Genomic DNA, 21,932 nt, shown 5'->3' with positions numbered 1-21,932 from the left:
AGCTTCAAAGGTTTTTCTTTTTTTTTTGGTTCTTGATTCAACAGTAATTGAAAATCTGCAGAAGGAAGAAGGAATAGCTGGTGCTATGGCCCTTTGTTCTATCGCAGGTTAGGGACAAAACCCATATGCTTTATTATCTATAAGAAGCCCTAAAGGATTTGGTCATAAAGGAGTACATAATACAAAAAAATATCAAATTTATAGAGTATAGTATAGACACACCATCAAAGATAAAATATATTAACCAATACAATAAATTATAATATTATGAACCTTCAAAATCTGGAGCCAGAACTGGACATCCCACGTAAAATTGCAAATCTTTGCTTGTTGGGAAAAATGACTAAAATGCCCCAAGTCAGTCTAACATGCCCCCTCAAGTGGTACATCACGTTTAAACTTTAAAAATGCAAAACTTGTTCAGTACATATTGATGTCTCACCTTAGAGAGTCCCTTTATGAATATATGTCACTTGATTTTTTGACTACACGAACTTAGCATTTACGTCTTCAGAGTCTATTCCTTCCGTTATGAAGTGGTAATCTATCTAAAACTGTTTCGATCTATCATGAAATATCGGATTAATTGCTAATGCCAAAACACTCTTGTTATCACAAAATATGATAGAAATTTCAAATTTTATACCCATAACACATAACAAACCTCTAATCCACACCACCTCTGAAACAATGGATGTAAGGGTCCTATACTTTGTCTCAGTGCTCGGCCACACTTTTTTGTTTTCTGCTCCATTAAAAAAGACTTCTACCAAGAAATATACAATAACCTTGCAAGGCATGTATCAGTACTTCTGTCCTATTCTAGTTATGGCCCAACTCAAACTACTATCGTGCAAGGCATTTCACCTCTACCCTAACTTTTTGTGTCCATGGTTTTATTTTTTGTCTTTCTGTGATCATGAACCTTGATCAGGGTGTTTTTAGCCGGCAAGATTTTATTCATATTGGTTGATGACCAAATATCAGTTGACTAGCTTAGACCTTATACTTGCACTTCATGAATTTGCATTCAACGATAATAAACTCACTAAATTTTGACAAGCAGAATCTACTCTGGATACAGCCTGCACATACACAACCCAGAGAAGATTTAATCTTCATGGGAAAGAGACTCACCAAAATTCATCACTTTTCAAAGGATCATCAGACAGTGACGCATGTATCAGTACTTCATGGAGTGTCAGGGACAATATAATAATCTTTCACCATTAAAATCTCCCCACAGAACTTTCTAGGAACTTGTTCCAAGATCTTTCCCTCTTGCCATGCCTGACCCACCATGACTCCTGGTCCAGCATGCCGGACATATATAACTATTTGGTCATTCAATGGCCAAGAGTGTTTTTCTGCAAAAGAAAATAATACAATAAACAGCACGTAGCAATCAACATAAAGTCAATTTAAAAAGAAAGAGTAAACAACCTTTAAAAAGAGAGTCAGATATACAATTTCTGATACTGACAACATATTACTGACTCCGCCAATTGGCAGTGAAACAGCTAGCCCAAACAAGTTTATGTTCTCTAGGAAACATGCTGCAAGCCATTCACCTTTTAGAGGAGTATGCTTAGCATAATGCTGGATCCAAGTATCATGCTGGACTAATGAAGCAAGTTAGCAACTAAACAGGGATATCATTCTTGAAACAAAAACTAAGAAGCCACAATTGCTGCGAGCAAGCATATTAATGTTAATGTAATGACGAAGAATGCACTTTCGGTTATGGTACGAAGACTTGCTCTGGTATTCAGCCTAAGCCTGGCTGAGGAAGAGTTACAGGGAATAAAACACAAATGTGCTGATTTGGACCAGATGCACTGTAACTATTATCGATAAATAGTAAGGTCATTCCATTTCGACAGAAGGCCTACCCTAGTTCAATAGCTTTGCATCTGTTATACTGATCATGATTTTCCTACCCCCCAAATGTAATAAAGATAAGGAAGAGGCCTTCCTCAAAGTGGATCCCACTCTAATAGCTCCAAATAAATCAAATACATGTATTAAGATAAGAAGGCTTCTTATTCCACAACAACAAAAGCAATTTTTCTTCTTTCATATATTAGGAGATTCTATCTAGTCCATAACCATGGGTTCCAATCTATGAGATCCTCTAGCACTTACCAATGACATCCTATCAATTAGTATTACACAAAAGAAATCAACTGTAGACACTAATACAATTAGATCAACTCTTCATAGACAAACTTGGGATTAGCAACCCCAGATAAGAACCATTCATGATCATGAGAGTCTTTCCTATAAAATAGTTAGAGTTGTTGCACAAAATGTATTTCTATGTAATTGCTCCATAGATCTTATATTTATCTATGAAAAAAAGAAATCATGTAAGGGGATTCTTATTTGTACATTTCCAAAAAAAATTACACCTTTCAATGTGATTTCGATGAAGAGTTCCATTTAGGGATTGCTAGGGTGTTTCACTCTTTAGATATTTGTCAAATATGTTTATGTGATTCTGTTGTCTTATTACTACAATTTCTCTTTTGGTACTAATACCTATATCTCACATATCTAAGGTTAGTGTTTTCTTTTCTTTTTTTCCCTTTCATAATCTTTTCTACTTGATTCAGATTTTGGTGGCTTACATTAGCTGCTAGATGACCAAACTGTGAAATATCAACTTTTACGTTTACGAACCTTTCGAGAACAAGAGAAAAAAAACATTATGTGCACATAAATGTCAGAAGGCACTCTGCAGTTTTAGAAACCATGACCCTAGTTTGAGAAACTCATATGTTGGTTTATCTTTGAGCAAAGCTCCCATATGTTGGTTTATCTTTAATAATTTTCATAATAAAAATGTTTGATTTTAAAGTTGAAAGCATAAGGGGATATCATATTCATATGCCAAGTAGCAAGCACAGCACGCCTGTACAATGTGGTAGGAAGCATTACACATCAGTATATCCTCAAATAGGTAGAGCAATTAGCCCCAGACTTCAACCAATTACCAATCTCTCTAAGATCTTCGGCTTACATCATCTAAAAGATTTTGATGTTCACACGAGAACAGAAAATCGATAATCGCACAAGACGATAACAGCAAAATATTGGTAACCTTGCAAGGTGATGTTTCTCACGAGAACAGAAAACCAATAATCACACAAAGCAATAAAAGCAGGATATTGGTAACCACGCAGGGTGAAGAGAACAGAAAATCAAATAACCACACAAGAAAATTTATGTGGTTCAGTCGTTAAGACCTGCGTCCATGGACGAACTCTCTTTGTCTCTCTATATCTTGAGAGAGGAGAGGAGGTTTATATATATATATATATATATATATATATATATATATATATATATATATATTTATTCATTTATTTATTTATGTATTTATTTATTTATTTAACCCCATTACATGATTGAAGTGCTCCACTATTTGTGGACTTTCCAAGATCTTTCTCAAATACATTCTTATCTCCTAATATTTTCTCTCCCATTAGGAGATCTATTCAGCCTATCAGATAGCCTTAATGCATGGCAAGCATCCTTCTTTCCTTCTTCACGTTGAGACAAGGATCCTTGATCATTAAGGAACTTGTTTCAGTTTTCTACTTGAGCTGCCTTGGATTAGGATCCACATCTCCTCTTACCAGAGGGATTGGTTCTCTAACAGCCCCCCTCAAGTTCACTGTCATAGGTTGAATGTTGAACTTAAACTTGAAATGATCTGAACCAGGAGGTTTGGTGAGTCCATCGGCAACCTGCTCTTTTGAGGATATATGCTTTACTTGAATTTTCTTTCTGGCCACATGATCACGGATGAAGTGCACATTTATCTCAATGTGTTTACTTCTATTGTGATTAACTAGATTGGCTGAAAGATAAGAAACACCCAAATTGTCACACCATAGCGTAGGAATTTGTAACAACTTTATTTTGAGCTCTCCTAGAAGATTCTGAATACACAAAAACTTCTGCAGCAGTATTTGCAAGAGCACGATATTCAGATTTTCTGCTATACCTTGACATTGTGGCCTGCTTCTGATAACTCCAAGATATAAGATTTGGTCCATAGAAAACAGCAAAACCACCAGTGGACTTCCTATTATCTGGACACCCTGCCCAGTTTGCATCAAAGAAAGCATTGATTAATTGATCACCAAAGGAACTAATACAAAAGCAATAATCCAATGTCCCTTTAAGATAACGCAGTATTCGCTTCACTGCCTCCAATGCACACTAGTTGGTTCATGCATGTATTGGCACACCTTGTTGACTGCAAAAGAAATATTTGGGTGTATCATAGTGGCATATTGAAGAGCTCCCACAACACTTCTATAGAGTGTTGGGCAGTGTTGTGAGAGGCGAACGCCTCAGTACCTGAAGCGTACGCTTCAGAGGCGAAGCGCACGCTGAAGGTACTGAGGCCTTATAGTGAAGCGTCTGAGTCTTGAAGCGCACGCTTCACATGGGTGAAGCGTGCGCCTCGCATCGAGAAGCGCTTCGCTTCTAAGGCGTAAGCATCAGCGTCACCAGGCCCGGCCTCCACGCAGAGCTCAACAATGAAAAAAAATAACGCAAATTCTCTGCTAAACTCAAAAAAAACGCCAAAAAAGGAAATCTGCCTCACGAGACAGTATAAAATCCCCAAAAATCATACCAATTTTTGCTGAGCTTTGCAACTTCCAACTCTGAGGACGACGAAGAGCGAATTCTGATACAGAAGGCACTCTGCCTACGTAACAAAAAAGAAAAATAACGCAAATTCTCTATTAAACTAAAAAATAACGCCAGAAAAGGAAATCTGCCTCACGAAACACTAAAAATCCTCAAAAATCTTACGATTTTTGCTGAGCTCTGCAATCTCCAACTCTAAGGAAGACGACGAGTGAGTTTTGAATCTTCTTATACAGAAGGCGCTCTGCCTACGTAACGAAAAAAAATTGCAAATTTAAACTAAAAAAGAATGCCAAAAAAGGAAATCCCTCACGAAATCCCCAAAAATCTTACGATTTTTGCTGAGCTCTACAATCTCCAACTTCGAGGAAGACGGCGAGCGAGTTCTGAAACAGAAGGCGCTCTGCAGGAAAACCCCTTTTTCTTCTTCTGCTGCTTCTCCTTCTGGTGTTGCAGGAGATGCTGAAAGAAGGCGGTGAAGTCCCGACGAAGGTTTTTGATTTTGAGATTTTCCAAGCAGGAGAGCAAGGAAGTGGCGTCCATCATTGATTGGAGATGCGAATTAGGGCAAGAACGATAGATTGAATCGATGATCAGAAGTTGTTTCTCCGTCGAACCTCCACCCACCGGACATCCCATGCCGGTGGTTCTAAAGAGGGGCAGGTCGAGCCTATCGATGGTGCCGAAGATGAGGACGACGTTGGCCCCCCGACCTTCCATCTTCTCTCAGTTTTCCCTTTCGTAAAAGGGGGAAACCAAAGGGCCTGCACCGTTTATAAGAGAGGGTGGAAAAAGAAAAAAAAAAGAAAAGTAAAAGGAAAAAAGGAAATAGAAAAAATAAGAAAAAAGGCCTGCACCGTTTATCATCTATGTTTTACGGTAAAATTATTAATAAAAATTCATTATTTTATTAATATTATATATTTTATTATTTTGATCATGAAGCTTACGCTTCAATGCCTCGAGGCTTACGCCTCGCTTCATAACAGGCTCAACGCCTCGCTTCGCCTCATCGCATTTAACAACTTTGGTGTTGGGTCTTCAAATTTGGTCCCAGCATTAGCTATCAAAAGAGGTGATATAACCAGAGTCTTAATTGGTTTAGCACCAATCATCCCAGCATGTTTTAGAAGCTCGAAGATATTCTTCCTTTGAGATAGAAGCAAGACGGTTTTTGAAGGTTGGACTTCGATACCCAGAAAATAATGTGGACTTCCCAAATCTTTCAAGTCAAATTAAGAACCAAGTTTCTTTATGAGATTTGAAATAAAGTGGTTTGAGTTTCCTATAATAATGATATCATCCACATATATGAGCATATATACCAAAATTCCTTTTCAAAAACAAAAAGACATGTCAGATTTAGCACCAATGAAACCCAGAGACTAAATAAATTCATTCAAACGAGAGAACCAAGCTTGTGGAGCCTACTTTAGACCGTGCATTGACCTTTGCAACTTGCACACATGTGGTTTCTCTCGATCTTTGAACCCGAAGGTTGATCCATGTAAACTTCCTCATATAAATACCCACACAAGAAAGTATTTTGAACATCCAATTGCTTTATTTGCCAACCTCTAGCAACAACAATATATAGAACCATTTGAATGGTTGTGGGTTTAACAACAAGACTAAAAGTCTCAAAATGGTCAACCCCTCCTTTTGATGATAGACTTTGGCAAACAACCGAGCTTTATATCGCTCTATAGAGTCATCTGCCTTGTGTTTGATCCTATGTCACACAGACTCGGCTAGGGTGGTGACGCACCCGCGTCGACATGCCCCGACACGGGTGCAGCTTCAGACACGGGGCAGGCACGGTCAACGAAGAGTCAGATCCGGTCAACGCACCGGAGCCGAGTCCGTCCACGTTTTGGACTCGGTCAACATTGACCGAGTCTATATTCATCTATTTTTTAGGGCAAAAACTAAAAATATCGATTATATATATATATATAACTGTGTTGTGTGCACAGTCACAGTGCATAGACACGGACTATGTTGTGCCACAGTGCACAGTCAGACTGTGTTGTGTGCATAGTCACAGACTGTGCACTTTTTTTAAAAATATATATAAATATATATAGCTGAGTCCCCGTGTCCAAAATTTTTGAAATTGCGCCGCACCCATGTCGCACCCGCACCCATGTGACATAGGTTTGATCTTGAAGATCCACTTGCAGCCCACAGCATGTTTATTCTTCTGGGCTGGAACAAGAACACATGTCTGGTTTTCTATAAGAGCATCATATTGACTTTGCATGATAGCTCAACACTTGGGATCTTGACAAGCTTCTCTAAAAGTGATGTTTTCATTGTCCAAGGTTAGTACAACAAGCAAGCCTTCGGCTATAGGGTATTTGGTGGAAGTATAGACTTTGGGCTTTAAATTGCCATCTTGGTATTGGGTTATCATGTGATGAGTTTTAAAATATGCTATATATATTTATATATAGATTATGACACATACACATATATACTTTACGTATATATGTCTATCTACATATATAAATATATGTATTACCTTTGTAATACCCACTAGGGGTAAAACAGTCATTTTTTATTTCACGCCACATGTATATTTTTACACTTTCTTTTTCTTTTCCTTTTTATTTTTTCCTTTTTCCTTTTTCTTTTTACCTTGAAAAAGCCCCCCCCCCCCCCTTAAGGGACATTGGAGACTCCAACGGTCACATTTGTGACCGTTGGAAGGGCTCCAATGTCCCTTAGGAGCCCTTCCAAGGGTCCTCTGCTTGTGCCTATAAATAAAGGGGTTTTCCCCATTGTATGGTAAGCTTCTTTGAAGCATTCTTGAGTGAAATATATTTTTTCCTCTTCTTTTGGGTGTTTTGCCACTTTTGTGGGTTTGTTGTAATTTTGCCCATTAGTGGCTATTTATGTATATGCGTGCTCTCTCGCTTACTCTTGAAGATATCGCTCCTCTTATTCGGCACTTCATTACATGGTATCAGATCCTTGGTTGTGAAAGCTTTATCGGATCATCTCTTGTCAAGTAATATATCTCCTCTCTCTTGCTTTCAAACTCCTTTTTTTATAAATGGCCAACAAGGATGCCAAAATCGACCTCTCATTTAAATTAAATGGGACCAATTATCGTATGTGGGTGGCCGCTGTGGAAAATAACCTCAAAGGTAAAAACTTTAGGGTTATGTGTGTGGGACCATCCCGGAAGCACAATTGAAATTAACCAAGTTTGAAGGCAATGAAAAAAAAGCATTGAATGAAGAAGAAAAAGAGAAAGTCATTCTTGACTTCTCTTCAAAAATGGAAGATTGGGAAAGTGAGCATGCTAAAATTTTAGCATGGTTCGTGAATAATGTTGAATTAAAAATGTGTGCAAATCTAGCAAAGTTCAAAAAGGCCAATGAAGCTTAGTTCTTTATGAAAGGCATGTACACTCAAAGAGACTTTGCTAGACATTTCTTCCTACAAGAAAAAGTAAGAGAAATCAAGCAAGGTGATATGAGTATTAGGGACTATTATAGTGCCCTGCCTTCTTTATGAGACGAACTTGTTCTTCTCGAACCACAATGGAAAGGTAGTGCTATTGCCACGAGGCAAGAGCAAATGGAAAAAGAAATTTTTTTCCAATTTATTCATGTGCTTCGTCCCGAATTTGAGCAACTAAGAGGATCCCTCCTTCATAGGGCCTCTACTCCTTTAAGTGACATTTTGGCCAATTTATGTCAAGAAGGGACTCATTTGGCCTTGAAAAGAGATGTTGATGAAATTTATGTCGTGTCTAGACTCGGCAACAATGTAAGACCATATAAACCACCCCATTTTTCAAAATACAATGGTGGTGGAGGAAGAAAAATTATTTGTCATAATTGTAATGAACCGGGTCATATTCGTCCGGATTGCCCCAAGTTCAAGAAGAAGGTGGCTTCCGTTGGGGAAATTCCTCCAAACACCAATAAAGATTCAAAGAAAGATGGAGACATAAAGGAGTCTATCGCTCAACTTACCGAAACTCTACAACAATTCATAAAGATGAACTCCTCTGCATCGTCCTCTACACCTTCCACTTTTGGTGCCGCCATCTCATCCTTTCCAGGTATGACCTCTTGGATTCTTGACTCGGGTGCCTCCTTTCATAAGACCCCGAATGCATCACTTTTGTCAAAACCAAGTCTCAATAAATTCAAATCATATATTTTCACCGCCGATGGAACATCTTTAGATGTTGAAGGCATTGGAAATCTTGAGAAAACTTATGATCAAAACAAAGAATTTTTTGTTCCCAAAATACGAATTATTTCAAAACTTAACCTAAATCTTTTTTTCGTTTATCAAATTACCGATTTTGAATGTAATGTCTCTTTTTCACCTATCCATTGTTATGTGCAGAATCTCCGGTCCAGAAAGCGGATTGGGCAAGGCCATAGAAGAGTGGATCTTTATTATATGAATTTTTTGTCTTTGCCATCCAAATCTTTTTGTAATCATGTTTAATCTAAAGATATTGAGACTTGGCACAACAAGCTTGGACATCCTAGTATCTCCAAGTTGTATCTCTTTCCTTTCTTGGAAAAATTTTGTAATATAAATACATTTACATGCAATGATTGTATTCTTAGAAAAATTCATTCGCTTCCGTATTCGCATAGTAATTTTGTGTCAAAAAGACCTTTGGAACTTGTGCATTCCGATGTATGGGGACCGGCACCCGTTATGTCCAAAGGAGGCTACTCTTACTACGTTGTTTTTATTGATGACTTTACTAGATATACATGGGTATATATCATTAAAAACAAATCCGATGTCTTAACTAATTTTAAAGAATTCCATGTTCTTATTCAAAATCAATTTTAAAACATTATAGTCATACTTAGATCCGATTCGGGAGGTGAATACATGTCTAAAAAATTTTAAAATTACCTCAAATTAAATAGAATCCTACATCAATGATCTTGTCCTAAGACTCCACAACAAAATGGTCTTGCAGAAAGAAAACATAGACATTTAATTGAAACCACAAAAACACTTCTTATCTATCTCTAAAAATGTTTCTAAGAATTTTTGGGCCGAAGCACTTCTTACCACAACATATCTTATAAATCGTATGCCCTCCTCTTCTTTAAAAAATGTATCACCATTTCAAAAATTATTCAAAATTACTCCAGATTTTAATAGACTAAGGATCTTTGGATGTAAATGCTTTGTGCATGTTCAAGGACAAGACAAATTATCACCAAAAGTTCTTGAATGTGTGTTCATTGGCTATGGTGAAAATAAAAAAGGCTATAGGTATTATGATATACAAAACAATAAACTCTATATGTCAAGAAATGTAAACTTTCTTGAATAACAAAATGGTTTTGATATTCACATATCTAAAGAAGACATTGATTATTCCTTCTTATTTGACTTAGCTCCTAGAACTAAGTCCCAAGATACAATTATTTGCGATAATTCTTGTGATAGCGTTTTACATCATAATGATATGCCACAACATAATGATGATTCTCAAAATGAGAACCTTAATGATATTAATATATATACTCGGCGGTTAGGAAATGAACATCAATCTGCCCTTGAAAGATATTCCCAAGATTTCTCTTTAGAAGAATCAGTTGAAGACAATCAACTTAACAGATTCTCTCGTAATAGTAGGCCATTACAAAAATTTGTCTTATAAATCGTTTTTACCTAACTATAGGATGTGTCTCATGTTGATACACTCCTATCATGAGCCTGCCTCATTTAAAGAAGCTAAGGATTATCCTCATTGGATTGAAGCTATGAAAATTGAATTAGAGGCTCTCAACAAAGCCCAAACTTGGAGCATTATTCGCCAACCATTTGGAAAAAAGACAATTAGGTGTAGATGAGTTTATAAAGCTAAAACCAAATGTGATGGATCTCTAAAAAGATACAAAGCTCGGTTGGTTGCAAAAGGCTACGCCCAAGAATATGAGATTGATTATGAAGAAACATTTGCCTCAGTAGCTAGAATGACTAGTGTGTGAACTTTAATTGTCTTAGCTTCTATTAAACAATGGCCGATATATCAACTTGATGTTAAAAATGTCTTTTTAAATGGTACTCTATGTGAAAAAGTCCTTATGGATCCTCCGCCAGGTCTTGAAATTGGACAAGGAAATATCCTAAAGTTAAACAAAGCTCTTTACGATCTTAAACAAGCATCAAAAGTTTGGTATGATCACTTTAGCAAAGTAGTTCTCGATAATGGTTTTTCTTCTTGTTATACTGATACTGCTTTGTTTGTTAAAAAATCTGATAAATACATAAAAATTTTGCTACTATATGTGGATGACATGATCATCACAAGTAATGATAAAAAGGGTATTGAATTTATTAAAAATGTTTTAAAAGAAAATTTTGATATGTCTGACCTTGGTTTTCTAAGGTATTTTTTAGGAATTGAAGTTGCATACTCCCTCAAGGGGTATGTCTTCTCTCAAATGAAGCTTGCCTCCGACGTCGTTATTCGGTCTGGGCTAACAGATGACAAAAAGGTGGAGACTCCAGAAGTGATCAACGCCCAAATGAGAGCCAGTGATGGCACTCCTTTAGCAGATCTCACTCCTTATCGTCAGTTAATTGGGTCACTAACATTTTTTTATCACCATGCCCGATATTTCTCATGTGGTTCATAGTGCAAGCCAATTTCAGACTGCCCCTTCTACCATTCACATGGCCGCAGTTATGAGGATTATCAGATATTTGAAAAGTACCATAACTAAAAGATTATGCTTACCCTCCTCTTCACCTCTTTCTTTACTTGCTTATACTGACTCTGATTGGGGGGATAACCCCGATGATCGTATTTCCACAATAGGTTATTGTAGTTCTTGAAGAGTCACTTATTTCATGGAGGTGTAAGAAACAACAAAAAGTATCTCTCTCTTCTACCGAAGTGGAGTATCGTGTGATGGCCACTACCACCACTGAGATTATATGGTTGAAAAGTTTGCTTAAAGATATGGGTGTCTCCTTCTCAACTCCTTCGAAGTTGTGTTGTGACAACAAGAGTTCTATTTATATTGCCAGCAACCACACCTTCCATGAACGAACAAAGCACATAGAGATGGACTGCCATTATGTTCATGATGAGTTTCTACAGGGCACCATTCAACTTCCATATGTTCTTACTGAATACCAATTGGCGGACTTCTTCACCAAAGCATTGTCATCGCCTCGTTTTACTTTCTTCTTAGCAAACTCTCGGTGATCTCCCCATGTGTTTGAGGGGAGGTGTTAATATATATATATATATATATATGTCACAGGGATTCGGCTAGCAGGGTGCCGCACCCGCGTCGACGCGACTCGACACGGGTTCGAGTGCGGTTGCGGTCAACCCGACCCTGGGTGCGTTGACCGCACCTAGGGTCATTTTGGTCCATTCTTGGCAGAAGCGGGTGGCAAGCTGGGCACACCGAGGACGATGTCGACGTAGACGTTCCCGAGCGTCGTGATGTAGACGTTCTTCGCCTCGAAGTCGCTGGCTTCGCGAGCTCCCGTCGATTGCTGACGGTCGGAGTTGATCCTCTTCGGGGTGGCGGAGTCGAGATCTTCGCAGTTCCTGATCGCGGGAAGCCCATGCTTGATGCATGGGAAACCGGGGGATTTCGCGAAATCGGTCCTGAAAAAACCGGGAAAACGCGAAATCGGGAAGATGGATAGAAGCGGAGATGATTGTCGACCGGAATGGGGCTCTCCGCGATCGAAAATCTTAGGGTTTGGGGATGCATCGATGAGAGAGAGAGAGAGGAAAATTTGCGGGAAGACGGGAGCGGATATTTCGTTCTTTATTTATTCCAGTTTTTTTTCAGTAAATTTATCGGGTTTTTTCTAAAGTAAATTCAATAAACCCAAAACTTATCTAACATTTACAAAAGCAGCTTAAACTTTAATTATTTGCATTTAACTGCGATTGAGTAGATCGTTGATTTGCCAAATCGGTGTTATGAGATCATCACCCGTTCGTTCTCTTCATCTAGGGCTGTCAACGGGTCTAGTACATGACCCATTAGGGTATATCTGACCCCCCCCCCAAATAACAAATCACAGGCTCGAGTTCAGGTTCGGGTTTTATCGGGTTACAAAAGTGGAATTCCAGATTCAGACCTGCATAATTTCAGATTTTTTATTATAAATAATGCATTTTATACTTGGATCGGGTTAGGTACATGACAAAAATAATGACCCAAATCCCGCCTGCATATTACTCCCCTTAACAGCCCTAATCACCACCATTTATTGTGCAAAGGACCCAAGCTGATAGCCCACATAACGTCACTATTATCAGCAACCAGTGTTCATAAACAACCCAGCTTGGGGTGTTCAAACTCTGCTTATAACTCCAGCAATCCGATCAAGATTGAGCTCATGACAAGCATGAGTTGAATGAACCACACTCAGCTTGCTCAATTGCAAACTGCTTTTTTTTTCAAAATTGGATGCAATAGGATAACCCCCGGACCCCCCTTATATATATATATATATATATATATATATATATTTACATTTTTGCCCCTGCCGCACCCCCGCACCCATGTGACATATATATATATATATATATATATAGAGAGAGAGAGAGAGAGAGATTATGACACATACACATATATACTTTACATATATATGTCTATGTATCTATCTATGTCACATGGGTGCGGGTGCGGCGCAATTTCAAAAATTTTGGACACGGGGACTCGACTATATATATATATATATATATATATATATATATATATATATATATATATATATATATATATATATATATATATATAAAACAATAAATTAATAAGATAGCACTGGCCATGTGACTGTGCCCAGTCTGGCTATATATATATATATATTTAAAAAAGCATAAAAAATGATTTGTTTTATTTTTTGCCCTAAAAATGGACGAATATAGACTCAATCAAAGTTGACCGAGTTTATAAAGTAGACGGACTCGGCCCAAGTGCGTTGACCGAGTCTGACACATGTTGACCGAGTCTGCCCCGTGTCCGAAGCCGCACCTGTGTTAGAACGTGTCGACGCGGGTGCGTCAACCCCCTACCGAGTCTGTGTGACATATGTGTCTATCTACATATATAAATATATGTATTCCCTTTGTAATACCCACTAGGGGTAAAACAATCATTTTTCTATTTCACGCCACATGTATATTTTTACACTTTCTTTTTCTTTTCTTTTCTTTCTTTTTCTTTTCTTTTCTTTCTTTTTCCTTTTTCCTTTCTCCTTTTTCTTTTTACCTTGGAAAAGCCCCCCTTAAGGGACGTTGGAGACTCCAACGATCACACATTTGTGACCGTTGGAAGGGCTCCAACGTCCCTTAGGAGCCTTTCCAAGGGTCCTCTCCTTGTGCCTATAAATAAATGGGTTTTCCCCATTGTATGGTAAGCTTCTTTGAAGCATTCTTGAGTGGAATATATTTTTTCCTCTTCTTTTGGGTGTTTTGCCACTTTTGTGGGTTTGTTGTAATCTTGCCCATTAGTGGCTATTTGTGTATGTAAGTGCTTTTTAGCTTACTCTTGAAGATATCGCTCCTCTTATTCGGCACTTCATTACAATGAGTCCTAACTAGTTGGACCACAGGAATACGAATAGACTGGTCTGAATGGTGAGAGCTGGTTGGACTACTAGTTCGTGAAAAGGATTGACTAGAAGAATTGGATTCAATAACAAGGCTGGCTGGTTGAGGCATGTTGGCTTGGGACATGCTATTTTTTTCTTCACTAGGGATGGCATCAATGAGACTCATTCCGGTTAGGTAAAGGCCGAACTAAGGTAATTGAAGGGCTAATGATAGTGAGGCTTTGAGACTGAAGATTTCTTTGATCCAAGCGGCGAGCTCCTCTCTCTTCATTAAAAGGGAAGCTCTTCTCATCAAAAATCACATGACGAGAAAAAAACATTCTTTCAATCTTTAAATTCAAACAGTAATAACCATGATGACGGGGAACATAACCTATAAAAACACACTTTTCAGATTTATAATTCAACTTATGTCTTTTATATGGTCTAAGACATGGAAAACAAGTGCAGCCAAAAATTCAGAGAAACTTATAATCAATAATCGCACAAGGCGATAACGGCAGAATATCTGACATGCAGATATATATAATATATGTGTCCAACACGCTGACACGATACATGACACATGTCTGACACACAGATACGGTGTCTGACACAGTATCTGACATGGTGTCTGACATGCCTGGCATGGTGTCCCACACGGTAAAAATATGCTTATAAGTTATAAATATAATCTAAAAAAATTAATGGATAATATATATTATATAATTATATAAATATATATAATAAATGTCTGACCATGTTCCCAAATCCTAATTTTTTAAAAGTGCCGTATCGTACCAAGCAAATCCGAATTGTATCCTGTACCCGCATCCATGTGATAGGAGACAAGCCCAAAGGTCAAATTGTCTACAATCAATGCTGGATTTTAGATTCCAAGATGTCCAGAACGTGAACATTTTAGATTCAGTGCAGTAGCTTCACAAATCAATAGGAAACCAAATAAAAAATATCACATGCTCACCCTCAGATAATCTGTAGTATGTGAAAATAAATTGCCTTGAATATTCTTTCAGGGAAAAAAAATATTTGGATATCAAAGTATACATATAAAAGTCCTAGATGCAACAACATGATCAAACTAACTCACATAACATGAACTGCCCACATTGAAAATGTTATGAAAACAATAGACGCTTTAAAGTACAAACAGAAAATCAGAGATCTTTGGAGAGCATTTCTCGCAAAAAGTTTCATAAGAGCCACATACAAGTGAAAGTTCCAAGAATTCACTTTTAAGCTACTAGACTACTAGAACACCAGCAGGTCCAGCACACTACCAAGCTTATCAGAATGATTGCATATATCAATTAGACGGTATAACAAATTAACACATCAAAAAGGCAAGGATATTTCACCCAGGGTAAAGCAGGAAATGCATAGAATACAACAAAATACAATAAAGCTTGTGGATCCTCTTGACTTCTTTAAGACACCAAAACACACAACATTGATGTCAACATACCTGGGTTTGGAAAACCTTCTGGAACAAGATGTGCATCTAATAGCCCGTCTCCAAACTCATAAGCTAAATCACAAGGTTGTTCTGTTGGCATTACCTCCTTGACATCTCTCACTTTAAAATAGCACGGATACCACGAATTTGCAATTTTTTGCAAAATATGTGCACCTAGATATAAATCAGTTTAAGTGCATAAAAGTCAATAAAGTAACTCACCTTAATAACAAGGGCACCAAGAAAACAAATTATATCAATAGAAATTGAAGACTAATATATGCCAAACAAAAATATCTGACAACTTACAAGGGAACATTCTTCCGTAAACATTCCTATCCTTGGCATGGAACATGACCTGTTGCACAACATTTTCTCAGTCAATTCTAGTGTACCATTGAATAGCAACAAGCAGAATAACATAGCATAACCATAAAACTACATCAAAGAAGAAGAGAACAAATACAAAATTGATAAAGCTCAATTACAAAGATATCACACCTTATTGAAACTCTTCATCCAAGAAAGAGGCATGGGAACTAGGAAGAGACATAAACATGAATAAGTACAAACACATTAACAGAAGAAAAGATGCACAATGAGTTTAATTTAGATGACAGTACTCAAAATATTATTTGTGTGCAGGAATTGCCTATGCATTTTTCACCCAACTCACCATCCAAATCAACTACTATATAAGTTAAGAATCATGCTATAATAGCTAAGAGCATAATCTGTCTTACTCATATTCCTCCAATTAAAGTTGTAGCCAGAAATAATAAGTCAAGTGCCAACTTTTCAGGGTCTTATGATCCAAAATCCTAGGAACTGCGCTCCTTCATGTGATTGACATGCAGAAATTCTTTTCTTATATGCAAGGAAATGGTCCCAAATACAACACATCAAGAGTCATAATTTTGTTAATTAGAAAATGACTTCTTTGGGTTGACTAAACCAATTAACTCTTAAAGCACACAGCCACAATATTTTGGTCAACTTTCAGATGGATAGCTGATGCAACTATGCAAGTGGTTCACATAGGAATCTCCAACCACTGTTGGCTTTTTCACATTGATGATTTGTAGCCCCATGTTATTGGCTTGAATTTAAGGAAAAAGAAAAAAGAAAAATGATACTCCCTTTTTATGAAATTGCAAAATGCAAGAAAAACAAGGTTAGAGATATGATTTTGATTGTACTTCACAAAATGGCCAATTGTATATATTAGTAAAGCCCGTGGTTCTCAGCCACACCACAGTTGTCAGACATGATAAGAAAACATGGCAGGGACCGAAAGTTCAGCCAATGTTCAAATGCACATGAATGGCTGAAGCTTTTGTGTGTGTTTGTAAGCATGCATGTGTGTGTGTGCATGTTGGGATGGATTGCATTTAATTGGGTTTGGGTGCTTACCAAACACACCAACCTGGGATCTCTCAGTTAAGATAGTGAGACACTCCAGCTATCATATTTGACCCTCATCACCCAATATTGTTATTAAAAGAAGATTTCTTATATGAATTGATAATAAGAATTTTCTCATGAATATATCAGAAAATTTTCTTTATGCTCAAGAGGAGAGTTTTTTGGAGAAAGAGGGTATATTGTCCTTTTTTCATGATATTTTTTAACAGTTATATTTCTTAAAGATTTCAATGTTTTTTAAATCTCATGGGAAAATGTGATAAGACATTTTAGAATTTTTTTCAATAATATTTAAAAACTCAAAGAACCAGCAATATCGGTGGTGAATGTGCATACCCATGCACGCATGCACGATATTTGGAAAATGATTGAAGCTTGGTTCTTTTCTTATCATGGTTTTCCGGTTGTGTTTTCCAGCCATAACATGGCTAAATGAGAGAAGTTTGTATATTTGCAACTCATCAGTGTCTGTGTGTGTGCACAAGTGCCTGACGCACTTGAACTCCAAATGTTATGCTATACTTGGTTGAAAAATGCTTGACATAGAACTATGATGCAACCACAAACTTACTAGTTATTGAAAAAAAAAAAAGAGAATTTCAAATTACTCCTGCTGAATGAAAAATCAACATAACAAAGTTAGGTAATAAGTTATATTTATCATGTTAACTTATTTGCAAATTGACCTTAGAAAGCCACAAAAGCAAATGAAATGCTATAATTCTCAAGTTAACACGATAATGTTCAGATATAATCAGAATATTTGTTTCTTGGAATTTATCACCATTTTTTCATTTACATAGTTTGTCAATATTTTTCTTGATTTGATAAAATTCTAAATTCTCCCAATGAATTGACTGTGCTCATATTCAATCAATACCTCCATCTGTCCGGCAATTCCAAAATTCCACTGGAACTGTCGTATCTTGTAAGGATAAAAAATCTGATGCACTTTGCTTCAACAACTTTGGGTCCCCATAGCGTGTTCCAGCCATTTCCCACATCCTTGACGCATGCCTGTGACAATTCAACAATTAATCATGATTAATCAACACAACCACCAATTCTTTGCATAACACAAACTCAATTGTAGACGGAAGCAAAACTTTCACAAAAAGTGCAAAATACTAAAATAAATGAAAGATAAGTAAATACCTTGGCCGCAGCAGGTAGAGTAACCGATGCCTTCTATCCTCTGGAATGTCTCTGATTTTCTTCCTAAATTGCAAATGGATGTTATGATAATATACACAATAGCACAAAACTATGAACAAAGGAATCAGACAAAGTGCACAAAACTATGGACAAAGGAATCACACAAAGTGCACATTTTACTTGCGATAAGAAAAGGAAAAATGCCACAGAACCTGCACAAAAAGAGATAATATAATCAAAATACCTAAAAGATATCCAAAATATACAAATAGTATAATACCTTTATAAAAGCTAAAGCTACACAAATGTCTTACAACTTTTAGTATTTATCTTATGCAACTTACAACATAAATTTGAACAACGATATGCATAATCACTTAATGCAACACATAGAACTTGATGCAGCAAGACCAACAAATATCAAAGGCAACATCAAGCTCCAGCGAGGTTCTTATTCTCCAATATGCTAAAAATTGTCCACTTTCTAGATTCCTCTCTGACTACTAAACATATTACATCTCAGGTTCTTTCTAATTATGCAATGCACAGGTAAAAAGCTCCTCTGGTACAGCTTCAACATTATATAACTAAAGATACTATTCCTAGACGCTTTCCCGTATCAACTTAAAAAAAAATCACTTTCAGAAGCGTGTTCATCCATGAGCAAACAAGGCTTGCTTATAATAGTAACCATGCAGTTCATGATGCATGAACATTTTTAAATAACTATTGATGGTAATACACACACGCACAAACGTGTGCGCACACACACATTTTTAACAAGTTGGAGGATAGGCCCTGTGGTATTTGAACTTGAGCCCCCTTGATCATGAAAGTGTGACTACACCATCGAGCTATATCATCCGTCCCCACTCCCCAACATATGTAGTATACTTTGGCCTGTGGAATAAGCGTAGCAAACAGCAGCACGGGAAGCTGGGGCTTTCTGCAGAAACGCACGAAACACATGCATTCCCGTAAGCAAGCCTTCACTATTAACTGCACAGATATATCCCACAGAGACGAATAAATCAATGACAATCTAGAAACGAAACAAGAACCTCACATCCTTTGGAGACAAGGCCGGAAGATCGCTATACTTTCACATTCACACTTCTTATGCATTCAAGATATGTATATTCACCAAACTGAACACTGACCAATCAGATTAAAAACACTGGCAGACAGTAAGAAAATGAGGGGCCGATTGCTCGAATAACACAAACCCTAGCACGAAAAGAAACAATCGCATTGCCAAAGGCCAAAGAAAAAACTTCACGATTAACTCACCACATGTATCCTGCAGGGTTATACGATGCCGGGTCCAGCGGAATCAACTCCTTCGGCTGATCGAGGAGAGTCGCCACGTCAAGCTCATCGAGGTACACCTTCTTTCCCGTCGGCGTGAGCTCGTAGGGTTTCTCGTCCCATGACGAGACCTCCGTGCTACTGCTGCAATAATTTCGCCGAAACTTCAGCTTCCGAAAGAAGAACGGATCCGATCGCTTCACTCGAACCCTGGCAGTGCCTGTGAGAACGAAACTCAAGGAGATCTCGTCCCATGGAGAGATCTCCGTGCTATTGCCGTAAGAATTTCGTCCAAACTTCAGTTTCTGATAGAAGAAGGGATACGATCGGTTCACTCGAACCCTAGAAATACCTGTGAGAAAGGAATTCCGCTAAAATTCGGATTGGAGTAACAGAACTTGCGTTTCAGGGGCGGGTTTTGGGTTGCAGAGATCTCACCTGAGCAAAACCCTAGATGTTTCTGAGAGGGAAATCCGGAGGGAGCCTCCGAGTAGCCGAATGGAATGCACGAAGAAGATGGAGAGCACGCAGAGACCCGCATTCTGGCAACCGCTACCAGCGCGAGAAAGGGTATTTTCTGAAGAACGTTCTTTCGTTTTTTGGCGTTGGAAGAAACGCGGCAGAAAAGGGGTTTGGGACGGAGGGGTTTTTGTATTTGTAAATCTTTGAATCGCGGGGCTTTCTTGCTATATCATGTGTTCCCGTACTGAAAGCGTATCCGTCGCTGCTTGCCGACCAAACGTCCCTTCTTTTGAAAATAACGCGTTTTTAACGAGCTAAGTTAAAACTTAAAACTTTCTCCAAGGGTTTGGAGTCCATTTTTCAACTACTGCTCGTGATGATAAGCGCCACGCGATTTTGCTTACGTTTGAATGGTCATGGTTTAGAGATTAAGAGTTTGGAGTGCCCTGAACGCCAATGTACTAAATTAGAAGAGCAAGAACGTGAAGTGTGAATAATCTAGATGGCACATGTTTGTCTGGCCAAGCAAGGTTTGGCCCAAACGTGCACACAAATCTGAAAATCAAGTCAATAATATCATGTAAATATTTAAAGCACATTAAAGCCATCTTTTTCTGGTTTCGTAATCCAGGTTTTCACACATAAGTGGGGTAGCTTAGGTGACCTGTTTTCTGTAGCTCAGTTTGATCACCAAACTCGTGTCTAATTTTTTTTTTTTTTTGAAATTATCATGATTTTTATTGGAACAATATCATTATGTTAATCTATTGCAATAAAATCATGGGAAGTTCAAATATCAGACACATTTATTACATTGGAAGATCCAATAAACAATTCTTCAACATGATTCAACCTCAATGGTTATTGGAGTTCATTTGGGTTCAATATGATTCAACCTTGGAAATATGCAGGACCTGATCCCAAGAAACAAACAGAAAATGATTATACTGGCAAAATAAATGATGTATTTTTTTGAAGTGCCTTATAATTTTTATTATTCTCTTCGTGTCTAAAATCATAAATATTTGGTTTTCAAAAGTCCTTTTTTACCCTTCACATATGCCGACTTTCAAAATATATGCAAATTTTTTCTCAAATATGTTACTATTTTTTTGCATAATAGTTTTTATTCTTAAATTTGTATGGCCATTGAAAAGTTGTGTTTTTACAGGCGTTGAAAAGCTGAGACAGAGACGTGAAACTTTTCTATTTTAAGTCAAAATCGAAAACATCCCTATGGTTCTTTCTTCTAAGTTTCAAAACTGGAATATATGCATACTCTACAAACTTAGACAAACAAACAATTTATCTTATAGAGGACATTTCGACCTAAAAAATACAGAATTTTAAAAAAGCACAGAAAAGAACAAACAAATTAAACAAAAATATATTTTCAATGACATCTAAACCATTGAAAAACAATGAACGAGTGTTGAGATTCATCCCTAACAACATTCTGAAAAAAAGATGATGAATAGGCACGGTTGTGCCAAGCCCAATTATTATGTGTTATTTTTCGGTTATCTATGCCAAAAATTAAAAAAACAATAAAAAGTGAAGACAGATTGACACATTGGTTTTTCAACGCCCAAAATCGCCTTGATCTAATGAGTGACTTAGGAGAAACATCATTTAAAATATAGACTTTTTCAATTGGATTACACCATCTTATTAAAAAATAGATTTACATAATTTTTTGTGGACCTCACGAAGTTTACATAAAATATAAGCAAACAATAACCAATATTTACAAGGACGAGGAGGCTCACATATATCTTATGCAAATATGAGAAAGTTTGCATATATTTTATGCAAACCTAGTATAGTCTTTCTCATAAAATATATATGAACTTCTTCATCC

General features: G+C 37.3%; 1 protein-coding gene across 1 annotated transcript; it reads right to left on the bottom strand.

Annotated features, from left to right (window-relative positions):
* Positions 1 to 1,003: 1,003 nt before the first annotated feature.
* LOC149841768 (WD repeat protein) lies at positions 1,004 to 20,253 on the bottom strand. The gene is made up of 8 exons (XM_089998683.1): positions 20,048 to 20,253; positions 19,592 to 19,961; positions 18,302 to 18,364; positions 18,027 to 18,163; positions 16,223 to 16,260; positions 16,031 to 16,079; positions 15,731 to 15,895; positions 1,004 to 1,367 (listed from the first exon to the last, which is right to left on the bottom strand). The coding sequence occupies exons 1-8, from the start codon at positions 20,148 to 20,150 to the stop codon at positions 1,192 to 1,194; spliced, it is 1,101 nt and encodes a 366-aa protein (XP_089854809.1). The 5' UTR covers positions 20,151 to 20,253; the 3' UTR covers positions 1,004 to 1,191.
* Between the last annotated feature and the right edge of the window lie 1,679 nt (positions 20,254 to 21,932).

The sequence above is a fragment of the Nuphar pumila genome, chromosome 3 (assembly GCF_984573655.1).
Source record: "Nuphar pumila chromosome 3, dmNupPumi1.hap1.1, whole genome shotgun sequence".
NCBI classification, from domain to species: Eukaryota; Viridiplantae; Streptophyta; class Magnoliopsida; order Nymphaeales; family Nymphaeaceae; genus Nuphar; species Nuphar pumila.
The sequence above is the reverse complement of the archived record's forward strand: the minus strand, read 5'-3'. Positions and strand labels throughout refer to the sequence as shown.